Genomic DNA, 12,896 nt, shown 5'->3' with positions numbered 1-12,896 from the left:
AATCATGATCAGCATCACCCTAGGGTGCACATGCACATAACCTCATACTCAAGCTGTCTGCTAAAGCTCTCTAACTCCTCATATTTGTCTCTGTCTGCTTTAAAATGAGAGTGGGCGGTTTAGTGGTGTTTCTGTTTGCTATTAGAGTATTGTAGTGCTAGTATAAACTACTTCCTGTGACCTTTTGTATACACCTGTGTGCTAAAAACAAGTTGGGTGGCATCACAGTAACCAGAAAGATAAACTGTATTCCAAAATGAAAACATCTGTGTCATAAAGCAATTTTAATACTATTTATAATATTTATTCAATTATATTTTAAATTAGCTTTCATTTTTTATATTTTCAGTTTCAGTGTTAGTAATTTTGTGCTTTTTTTGTGGTTTAAAATGGATATATGTATGTTTGTTTTAATTTAAATAATTGAAGTATTTCAGTTTAAACTTATTTTATTTCAGATAGTTTCCTAAGCAAATTATTTTTCTTTCTTTCTTTCTTAGAAATTGTGAGATTAAGTCCTAATCTTTTTCTCTTTTTCTTTCTTTCTTTCTCTTCTTTTCTTTCTTTTTCTTTCTTTCTTTCTTTTTTTTTCTTCTTAATTCTTTATCTTTTTTTATGTGTGTGTGTGTGTGTGTGTGTGTAAAATATATAATTCACAACTTCATGCAATTTGTGTGTGTGTGTGTGTGTGTGTAAAATATATAATTCACAACTTCATGCAATTTCATCTAGAAAGCAGCTGTTACGGAGGATAAATTATTCAGATCAATTTCAATTCAGTTATTTATAATAAATAATAAATAAAAATAAACATTCGGAAGCAGAAACTCAATAAAGCAGTTTAATATGATTTAAGTTAATATTTTATCCAGTGTTTATGTGTATATGTATTTTATGCTTGTTAGAGTATTCTTTCAGTAGCTTCACAACATGCTAACACAAATAAAGTGTGATGTTTGTTATTTTTGCATCTGCTTTTATTTACATCAGGACTACATAAGGTGGTTTGCTGGTCTGGTATCACCAAAACCCCCTAAACCATCAGAAAAGACTAGCCTAACCAGCTTGACCAGACTGGACGATGTTAGGCTGGTTTAAAGAGTTTTTATCAGTTCTACACGTGGCTGGTGGCAGTGATCTGCTATAGGCTGAATGTTGGCATGATTTCTGCTGATTACGGCCTGTGTACACTAATCTGCTAATCATTAGTCTATGCATTGGCATGTGGGCGGCACTGTGGGCACAGATGCTAAACTAAGAGGGATGCACAGCTGGCTCGACTCTCATTACATGAGACGCCCTACTGAGAGACAGACGTCCATGTTAGCAATCTTAATGTGTAGGACTCTGTTAGTCACTCTATGCTGGCCGTAAATTGCAACCTAATTAGTAGAATGAGAGTTTAGACTTTTATTTGTGCCACTGTGCTTGCGTTAGATTTGATTACATCCCAATTAGCAGTTGAAGAGATTAGCTCTGCGTTGGTTATGCCACACTAGCACTGCATTCAACAGAGCTGCATCAGCACATTGACACTTTAGCCTTGCGTTATTTACTACTTTCTATTTTTCCTAGAATATGTGTATAAATGCAGACAACACCACAGATTTTTAATCGCAGCATGTTGTGTTTAACATCCTGTGTGTGTGTTTGGAGTATATTCAGTTATCTGGAGGCTTGTCTCTGTTTGATGGTACTACAGAAAGAGCTTTGCATTACTTCCCTGGATCAATAAATCTTTACTAGTAGAGAGACAGAGACATTTGCTCACTATATTTCTGGATGGGTTTATCTGATTAGAGGGAGGAGGCATGTATTGGTGTTGTTTTTGATGGCTTGATCATTGGGTTTCTGGGTGCTGTTTGTATTTGATTTTAATTAGCATCGGAATTTCTGTGTCATGCAATTTGTCTCTCTTTTAAATGAAATGCTTCATGCATCTTACAGCTGTTGTTTCACTGTGTTTTTAGGTTTGAGGTGCTCAAATGCAAATGTAATGTAAAATGCATTCACATTTTTTAAAAGCAGGTGAAGTGTTTTTAGTCATTGTTTTAAATAAACTATTTACTTATTTATTTATTTATTTACACTTTGTATTCTTGAATTATCTGTCGTATTTTTGTTTTAACATATTTTTAGTCATTGTATAATAATAATAATAATAATAATAAATGTCCTCTTATTTAAATTTTTGTTATATCTATTGTATTTAATTTAAGTCTCTTTAGTTATTATATTTTTTAATAATAAAATGATAATAATAAATTCTTATTATTATTTCCTCTTTTTATTTTTAGTTATATCTATTGTATTTTTATTTTAATATATTTTAGTCATTGTATAATAATAATAATAATAATAATAATAATAATAATAACAATTTGCTCTTATTTTTATTTTTTTGTTATATCTATTGCATTTTTGTATTTAAATTAAGTCTCTTTAGTTATTAAATTTTATAATAATAATAATAATAATAATAATTAGTATTCTTAATATTATTTCCTCTTATTTTTTTTATTTTTTATTTAAATGAAGTCTGTTGAGTTGTTATGTTTATTAATATAAGATTATTATTAATATTAATAATATTTTTATTTTCTCTTTTTATTTATTTATTTATTTTACTCTGAGTAAATGGTCAGGGCTTACGATAAACAAAGTTCTATTAGGCTAATGAACAATACAATAGATTAACATGCAGCTCTAAAAATGTGTCAGTTAAATTGTCCATTTCATGGTGTCTTTTTCGTCATTCACCTTCCTCTACACACTGTAAAGTCTAGGCGATAACCCTCTACAATCGCAGTAGTCTGTTCGATTTTTCATCAAGAGCAACACAATAGCATTTTCTAATAGACCGCAAGTTTATTAGGCTTGAAGTTCATTACAAAGAAGTTCAGCAGCCAGTGGATCCATTAGAGCAGAAGTCAATCACAGCAGCAGTGGGTCCATTAGATCCGTCACTCATTACAGCATCAGAGTGTGACCCTGCTGCTGTTAGCGGGTTCGTCAGTCTTTGTCCTTGTTTAGTGATGCACACTCTTTATATGGTAAAAGAATGAATGGCTTGTTTTTTTCAGACTAATTGTTGCATGTATCCATTGTCTTTCAACTGTCAGGAATACTTGTGTCTGATTGGTTAATCATGGCCTTCTGTCAAATATGTAAGGGATAATGTACAGCTAGCTGCTTTTTAGGGCTGTGCGATATGGACAAAAAAACCTATCATGATTTCTTTGATCAATTTTGCGATTTCAATTTTAATCACGATTTTGACACACACAGACATGCTTTACAGTCATAAATGTATTCAGTATGAATTTGAAACATATTTCCAAAAGAAAACCAATTAGAGCTTTATCAATAAGTTGTAACATGTCTCTAGAACAGACATAAGTCAAAAAGTCTTCTTTTTTGCCATGCATTGGTCATAGAGCTCATTGTAGCGGTGCCTCAGGTGTCGAAATATATTTGTTATACATTATACAGGTTCACACGTACTCCGTCTGCAGAGTGTATACAGTATGCAGCAGCGAGAGCGCATTATTGTAACACAAAAGCACAATTAAAACAAAGCACAAAAACGCTCACAATGGTCTCCCTTAAAGCTTTAAAGGAGACCCCAACAACATCACACACTGTGCTCAGATATTTCTCCTAGTCCAAAGACTCTGGTGGTCTCACATTTGTTTCCTTTAAAGCTTTAGAAGAGATCTCATCAACATCACACACTGTGCTTAGATTTTCTCTTTAGCTAAATAAACTGGGGGTGTCATATTTGTCTCCTGTGAAGCTTTAGAAGAGATCTTAACAACTTTACAAAATGCATCAAGTGCATCAAGTCAAGTTGAAAGGCATTGAATAAAGGGGAAAAAATAATAAATTCTGAAAGGCTATATTGAGAGAGAAATTATGCAGAAATATAATGTTACTTTTTATAGGACAATGTTTATGTATTTATGCGCGCAGTTTGTTGTTGGAAATAGTAATGCCTTAATCAAAACTGATTTACAGAAAATGTAACCCTGGAGCTTTCTTTGCTGAAAGGCACATACATGGCTTATGACTCAGTCTTGATTATTGATTGACTAATTTGATTTTTTAATACATATTATATGGTAGAAATATTTTAGCTCATATTGGGGCATTTGACTTGGTGCACACTTTGTAAAGCTGAGATCACTTCTAAAATTTAGAGGAGACAAATGTGAGAGCTCTCGAGTCTTTAGTGTAGGAGAAAAATCTGAGCACAGTGTGTGATGTTATTGAGGTCTCTTTTAAAGCTTTAAAGGAGACCATTGTGAGAGTGTTACAGTTTTTGTCTCAGGAGGAGACCAGTTTGAAAAGCAGGAGAATCAAGCAAAAGTTTCCATTCAATCTCAAGGTAACCTCAATTCTGTCTAGGAAAAATATTGGAAACGTTAAAGAGATCTCTTTTTTATTTAAATTTTCCTCCCTTTGGTTAGATTCAATGTCATTAATTTACACCATTTCAATCAAAGACAATACATGCACTGAAACATCTGAGACACTGTTGAGACTAAAATGAGAAATATATGAGAATCTAAAAGCCCGATTCGGACGGCAATTGTTTCTCATAAATCTTGCAAAATGAATTTTATTTACAAAATAATTGTGTAAAATGTATTTGAAAATACTTATTATTATGTCAAACGTATTCTTGTTATTCCAAGCATATTTTATAATATATAATCCTATTTATTATTTGATTATTTAAATCTCCTGTTTTAAATTAGGAAAATAGACACGCTATAGTTGTATATAATTATACGCAATATAGTTATGTATATATATGTTTATAATGCATATTTTAAAATTGTATACCTGCTGCCTCCATAATAAAGCCCCATTTCAAATGTTTACGTGGTTTCTTCTCTTTCTGCTCCCAGTCACTGTGGTGGAGCAGTTATGAAATATTGTTCTTTTAAATACTTTCCAGCATTTCAGAAATAAATATGTATGCAGATTAAACTGAATTTGAGGAGAAACATCTTAAAATGCTGTTGAGAGATATATGAGAATCTCATCTAAGTCTAAGCTGAGAAAAAGCAATCACTGAGCAATACATTTTTCCTGTGGGAATGAATGTAAATATTTGAACAGTTTTAGCTAACAATAATACCACTTATTTCAGTTTAAAACTGAACTTAAACTAAACTAAAATGATAAATGTTACCCTGAAATCATAATTTCATTTAACGGAATTGACTGTAAACATTTTCAAGAAAACAAACAGCACAGAAAAGCAAACTCTGTAGCACACATGCTTTAAAATTGGCTGCCACCGCCCAGCTTTCCCGCTCAACCTCCGTCTTCTGCTCATTACAGAGATGAAGTGTTTGGATGTGTTTGACCTGTGTCAAGGTTAGCCAAGGACCTCTAATACTGTCTTTCTCTGGCAGAACAGGGGTCCGTTTGAAGCCTTAGGCCTTTACTGCAGCCTGTCCTTACATACACAGACGCGATTGTTTCTCTAAGGGTTGGTTAGCTGTTTTTTTTTTTCAAAGGTCTTCGCATAAGGGGGATTTTTAAGTGCCTGGCTCATTGTTCACAGCGGTTTACGAGTCCAGTGTGTGTAATCACCTTAAAGATACACCAGCACACAACTTGTGTTTGTTTATCAGGCAGCGAGCAGCTCTTCAGCGTGATTGGGGTCATTGAAACGTGGCAGACGCTTTCAGTCTGGGCAGCAAGTTAATAGCGAGGTTCTGATACAACACGCCGTAAGTGTTAAAGGCTCCTGATTTTCCTCAGATTGCTTTGATTACTGTAATATCAGTACAGTAGTGACACATGCTGAGTCTATTAGAGTGACTTTCCTTTTTAAAAAAACAACAGCGAAAATTGTTGTGGTACAGCATGCAGTGATGTGTAGTTAAGGGCATAGTACAGTGGTACAGAGTGGTTACTTCAGATGGTGTCAAAAACACATTGTTATACAATGTTTGCTACCAAAAAGAGTATTCTCTCTCTCTCTCTCTCTCTCTCCCTCTCTGTTCCAAAGTGCAACTGAATTATATATTGGTTTCCCTTAAGCACAAAGTCAGAGTAATAATTTAATGCATGAGTCATAAAGGTGCCACTTGGCTTCACTGCCTTTCATCATCTGTGTGTGTGTGTGTGTGTTTGTGCTCAGCGTCTGTGACAGATTTCAATGCTGGCGTTGATAATAAGCGCTCTAAACCTCACATAATCACAGTGTGTGTGTGCAAGATGCCCCTGCCTTGTTTACTGTGGAGAGTTATGTTTCTGGAGCTGATCTATCACATGCCAGTCTCAGACGACAAACCCATGAATATAGATCATAATTATCATAATGTCACATGATTTTCCAGACAAACAGTTTTAGCAGAGCTGCACTTTTAATGATCTGGTTAATATTTAGTAATTTTATGAATGTAAAACAAAGTTATTATGAAGTTATTCCTGTGGTGTATAGTAGAGAAGTGTTCAGGTCAAATAACGGGCAAATGAGTTTCAGCAATATTCAAAGTTTCAACTTTCAAACATGTAACAGGTTTTTGAATACATAGTGTCAAATGTATAATGAAAAACGTCCAAAGCCTGAAAATAAAAATAAAAATAGCAGTTTCAGCAGTAGAATATTTAAATACTTGTGTTAAGTAATAATATTTGCAATGTAACAAACTTTATAACCAATGACCTTTGTTTAGTGCATTCCAAATAAATCACACAATCACATATTTTAAATTACACTGAAAAAACTTTTATACACAAAAATACCTTTATAAAAATAAAAAATTTTAAAATAATCACAAAGAAATAGCAAGTAACAGAACTAGTTGAATGTGGAATTTTAAAGTGGGCAAAAATAGCATTTTCTTGAAAAACATACCCCAGTAATCTATACATTTTTTATATGTATATATAACACACACACACACAGACACACACACACACACACACACACACACACACACACACACACACACACACACACACACACACACATTTTACAGTGCTTTGCTTGATATAATTTCATATTTCAAATCATGTCAGTGCGTTCTGCAAAAAAAAAACAAATCTTTCACTTTTTATTTTTCACTTTCACTTCACACTTTTACAAATCTGAGAAATCAGTTTTCCAGTGTACTGCGGTGGTGATACTTGGTTGTGTTAGATCAACAGTTATGTATTTGACCTTATATTTGTCACAGTAGTAAAGTCGGGTTTTGTGCAATCCCTCAGAGAAATGCTAATCTACTCAAACCAGCGGCGGGTCAAAGGGGTCTTATTAGAGTAGAAGCAAGATCTGTCATAATTTGTGTCAAATTCCTGAGTTTGCCCTAATTCACTCATCCCGATGGACCGTGATATCCAGTAATTGTTTGAATCCAACACTTATCTACATTTGTTTCTGAGGTGGAAAAAGAACGTGCTATTGTTGGCACAATTTTTTTTGCTTGTAAGAAAGTATTTTATCTGTTACATTTAAAAATCGCATATCAGAATCACAAGGTCCAGTCTGATTGATTGAGATTCTCAAATAACTGATCTACTGTTTTCTGCGCTGTTGTGATTTTTGAGTACATGTGTAGATTGAGGCTTTGTTTGATTTCAGAAATGTTGTGCATCTCTCATTTGTCATCATAAAGTCATATTATGCTTATATTTGCATTTTTATGGCCAGACTAGACTACAAAGTGTGAAGGTGTCACTGTTCCTCTGCCCTGTTTCCTGTGTGTCTGCAGGTACTCTCAATGTTCTGATGAGGGTGAAGAGCATCGCCACTGTGGATTCTGCCATCTGGACTCTCTCTGGACACCAGGGGCCGGAATGGAGGAAGGCAGATGCTGAGATCTATCCGAGTGGACCCTTCCAGGTCTGTGCATGAGTTTGTATGCAAGCACATTGTATGCAAATGTGTTTTCTTCTGATCTGTGTGTGTGTGTGCGTTGTGCACGTGAGTATATTTTCTATAGCACATGTTTGTACAGCAGGCTGTAGGGCTGGAGGATATATAAAAAATATTTCTGATATGTGCGTGATGCTTTTGCTAGCGAGATATAAAATAAGCATTATTGTTATTTGGATATCAGGTTTCCTAACATTGTGTCATTAGACTAGTTTTGCAATGTTTTCTGACTTGTGATCGACAAATATGAAAGCGTTAAGGAAAACATTTTAATAACATCTATTGAGCCCTCACACAACACCCAAGTTACCCATCTTTGAGCTGGTAAAGCCGCAAATTTTTTTCCCCCAGGCAATCTACCTCATTTAAATGTTCCCCCACTTTCACAATAAAAATGTGCAATATCCTTATATTTATTTGTTATCATCCTATTCCCTGCAAATTCCCATTATCATTTATAGCACAATTGTTCAACACTGTCCAAAGGGTTTCTGTGTGTTGTTGTCTTTTGTGTACTGGAAGCTTAACTAAATTCATTAAATCAGTTCAAACTGTCCATTTCAATGAATTGATTTAAAAAAAAAATGGAGCTGGTAAAGAGTTTTTACATTTGATTCAGTTCATTAAATCAGTTCAAACTGTCCATTTCAATGAATTGATTTAAAACTGATTCAGTGATTTGTTTGCATCACAAGCAGCAGTTCAAACCTTTAGAGCTGATTTATTTGATTCAGTTCTGTGAATCACTTCGAACCTCTGATTCATTGATAATTTAGTGTAGTTTCAATGTCACATTTTTCATATATAAATGAATATATATATATATATATATATATATATATATATATATATATATATATATATATATATATATATATATATTATTCTGATAACACTTTCTGTTATAAGGCTCCATTTGGTAACATTAGTTGACTACATTATCAAAAAATACTTCTAAACATTTGTTAAACTTATTTAATGTTAATTTTAACATTTAATAATACATTTATAATAAAAAATAGTTTCTGTTAATATCATTTAACAGTTTATTGATCATTGTTAGTAAATATTAATGTTCTGTATTAACCCTCAAAGATGGCTAAAAATAACTGTTGTTCTTAAATGTTTAATAACTTTTGAACCGCTAATCCTATCTAAATGCTTTAAAAAGTGCCGTAAAGCGGAGATTCTCAGCGTTTCCATCAGATGAAACCAATGCATTTTGTTCCTCTGAGCCAAACAGAAACGATTGTTGATGCTTAGTCCCACCCCCGTGCCCAGATTGGTTCAATCTGTCCCATATTCAACCAATAACATAGGTTTTGGTCTTTTGAACCACTATTTAACAAATTTCTTTTGAAATATGAACGAACGCAAAGTGAAAGTAAAGTCTGTTGTGCGTGCATGAAAACAAACACAAAATACATTTGCATGAGAAAACTCTCTGAAAAATAACAGAAAAACACACGACAGAGTACTTTGACATAAAACAAAACAAAAACAAGGATGAAACTGTGGTAAATATCTGATAAAGCACTGGAACTGCGTCGCTAGGTGATGTCCCGGTAAAATCGATTTTGACGCAGAGTACAGCCAGTGGATTGATCATTTATATTATGTATATTAAGTAAATAATTCTTATATAGTTCATAAAGATAATTTGCACTATTTTTTCTGTGGCACTCTGAATGTTTCTTACTCATTTTGTGTGTAGTTTTTGAATCATTTGCACAGTTTGTATTGTTGCAGACAATTTGTGCAATTGTTTTTACTACTTGCTGCACGGTTTGTGTTTATTGTTCATACTCAGATTGAAAATATATTTCTCTAAAAAAAAATGTTTTGTTTTGTTTTGTTATTATATAACACTCTTTCCATTTTCTTTACTCCCTAAATGTTTTTGGACACATCTCTATTATTAGTAAACGAAATAGGCCTGTTTTTCACTTAAAAGCGCCAATAACAATATTGTAATAGATGGCTATAACTTGCTTGGGGAATGTTATACAGTACAGACCAAAGTTTACTATTTTTAATGTTTTTGAAAGAAGTTTCTTCTGCTCATCAAGCCTGCATTTATTTGATCAAAAATACAGAAAAAAAAAATTAATATTGTGATATATTATTACAATTTAAAATAATTGTTTATACTTTAAATTATCATTTATTTCTGTGATGCAAAGCTGAATTTTTAGGATCATTATCACATGATCCTTTAGAAATCATTCTAATATGATGATTCATTATCAAAGTTGGAAACAGTTCTGCTGCTTAATATTTTTTTCAGAACATGTGATACTTTTTTAGGATACTTTGATGAATAAAAAGTAAAAAAATAAAAAATAAAAAAAAAAGAAGCTATGTTTTTAAAATAAATATTTTGTAATAACAATATACCACTACTGGTCAGTAATTTGGGGTCAGTAAGTTTTTTTTCTTTTTTTTTTTTCTTTTTTTTAAATAAAATCAATACTTTTATTCAGCAAGGATGTGTTAAATTGATAAAAAGTGATAGTAAAGAAAATATATTATTAGAATATATATTATTATATTTTTTTATTATTTTTTTTAATAAATGCAGTTCTTTTTAACCTTTTTATTCATAAAATATATTAGACAGCAGAACTGTTTCCAACACTCATAATAAATCAGAATATTAGAATGATTTCTAAATGATCATGTGATAGACTGGATGTTACATGTGACACTGAAGGCTGGAGTAATGATGCTGAAAATTCAGCTTTGCATCACAGGAATAATTTTTTTTTTTTTTTAAGTATATTCAAATAGAAAACTATTATTTTAAGTTGTAATAATATTTCACAATATTACTGTTTTTTTCTGTATTTTTTATCAAATAAATGCAGGCTTGATGAGCAGAAGAGACTTCTTTCAAAAACATTAAAAATAGTAATGTTTCCAAACTTTTGGTCTGTACTGTATGTAAACAAAATTTTATTTGGAAGTGTAAAACACCCAGATACAACTTTCTAAAGAAAAATATCCAAACTTTAGGAGTTTATGCTTGAGTACACAGTAAAAAACACCCAATTGTTGCTTGTGTTTTTCTTAAAATTCTGTAATTTCATTCATTCTTAGAGAAAACCAAAGGAAAATTGGGACTTTAAATTAGTTAGACTTAAACTTCAAGTTCTCCTGCTTATAATGGTATATGGCACTTGATGCAGACGGATAGAATAGGTCTGAAAAACAAAGAAAAGTGCAGGTGTGTCAGGCGCCCCAAAAATGTTCTAGGTCTTTAAGGGTTAAGTAATGCTACCTAATGGACCTTTGTTTGTTAAGTGAAAAACAATATGGAATATTTTAATCAGATTTATACTGTATTTTATAGTTAGAAAATTTTGAATCTAACACAGTGGCACGTTAGTTGAAATGATGTTTTATTTTTAATCCAATTGGAGTAATTGCATAGATATTTATCGATTTTTTTTAACATTTTGTGCAGTCCTAGTTGGCAAAGGTGTGCTATGTCTGTACGTGTGTGTGTGTGTGTGTGTGTTAGAGTGTGTGTGTGTGTGTGTGTGTGTGTGTGTGTGTGTGTGTGTGTGGTTAGAGGGTCTGGGGTGGGGGGTGATTGAGGAAGCGCTGAGTCGTGCTCTACCGCTCTCCTCTGGACCCGTGTTTCTGCTGAGCTGAGCTCTCAGCACAACAGCTGCAAAGACCAGGAGACATTTACTGCTCATCACAGAGAAGAAAAGATGCTGGAGAGAGAAAATGACAAATTGAAAGAGCTTGAAGAGCAGGACTGAAAAAGAGGAGATTTATAGAGTGAAGAAAACTGAGAGAGAAGGGCAGAAAAAGATGAACACCACATGCAATAGGGATGGAAATGAAGTCAGATAATTCAGAGGAAAAAAGAGAGAGTTTACAGGTAAATGGGACACACTTAAATCTGGGCTCATTGGTCTTGGTCCTGTCAGATTATTTTACCCCCATTCCTTCTACAACTACTGCTTAAAGACAACAAGAAATTGCATTTGACTTTCATAATGGGATACATTTTCAGGTGAAACTGAATATTCAGTGGGAAACAATGTAGGACAGGGATGTTTTTTTGTCCTTTGGGATTTGATTGGATCAAGAAATATAGGCTATGTTATTATTTATTAATATTGTTTGGTCTCACCCATGTGGATTACAGCAGAAAAAAAGTTGTTGCATAGGTGGACAACATTATTGTATTTTGATGGAGATTAGGAAAACATTTAGAGCAATATGAACTGAATGAATGAATCATGCACAGTAAGAGTAGTTTTGTTTATATCATTTTTAGATTTTATTTTACAAGACTTTTCTTTTTTGGCTGATCCCACAAATCCTCCATTCTGGTATGTGATTCCTACATTTTTCTCCTTGAATACTCTGTTTCTGTTTCAGATATAGAATAGGGTCAACAGAATAAGTAAATAGGGTAAATTTAGATTTTATATTGGCCAAACCTGTTCTCACCTCTCACATTTCACTTGCCATCTAGAGTGGGAAAAACTGGTATTTTTACTTCTTTTCCCTCACAGTTAATTTTTTGAAAAAAACACTTGCTAACCTCTCTCCTCTCTATGTGCTGTCTCTTTTATTTCACTCAGTAATGTCACGTATTTGACACTTGAAGACGTAAATAGATCCTCACCTCTCACCCAGGCCCCAGTTGGCCTCCATCAATCCATGCTAAAGACCAATCCAGGCGTTCCTGGACAGAAGGACTTGACAAGTCCTTCAGACAGCCGTGTTTCTGTGCTGTCTGTTTGTTTGCTCTGTTCTCATCTCCTCTTTGTTCCTGCATTGACTCTTGCCGTGTGGATCAAGTGACTGCGGAGGCTTGCCGAGATAAATTAGCATAATTTTCCCACAGAATCTCAGAGAAAAAGGAAGTACGTTTTTGCATCATTCCATGAGGCATCTCACCCATCGCTAAGCCTGATGGATCATGCAGAATCACAACGGCGTTACTTTATCCGAAAGCTTTACTCGACTGTGT

At 33.3% G+C, this 12,896-nt stretch overlaps 1 protein-coding gene across 2 annotated transcripts in view; it reads left to right on the top strand.

The window, feature by feature from the left end:
• Positions 1 to 12,896, top strand: part of LOC109087521 (MAM domain-containing glycosylphosphatidylinositol anchor protein 1-like) — a 179,075-nt gene that overhangs the window by 147,585 nt on the left and 18,594 nt on the right. For both annotated transcript variants that reach the window (XM_042737479.1, XM_042737478.1), the window contains exon 16: positions 7,737 to 7,867. In XM_042737479.1, coding sequence (XP_042593413.1) covers positions 7,737 to 7,867 — 131 coding nt within the window. The remainder of the gene's footprint in view (positions 1 to 7,736; positions 7,868 to 12,896) is intronic.

Source organism: Cyprinus carpio, chromosome B13 (assembly GCF_018340385.1).
Source record: "Cyprinus carpio isolate SPL01 chromosome B13, ASM1834038v1, whole genome shotgun sequence".
Classification (NCBI taxonomy): Eukaryota; Metazoa; Chordata; class Actinopteri; order Cypriniformes; family Cyprinidae; genus Cyprinus; species Cyprinus carpio.
Note: the sequence above shows the minus strand (reverse complement) of the source record. Positions and strands in the feature narration are given on the sequence as shown.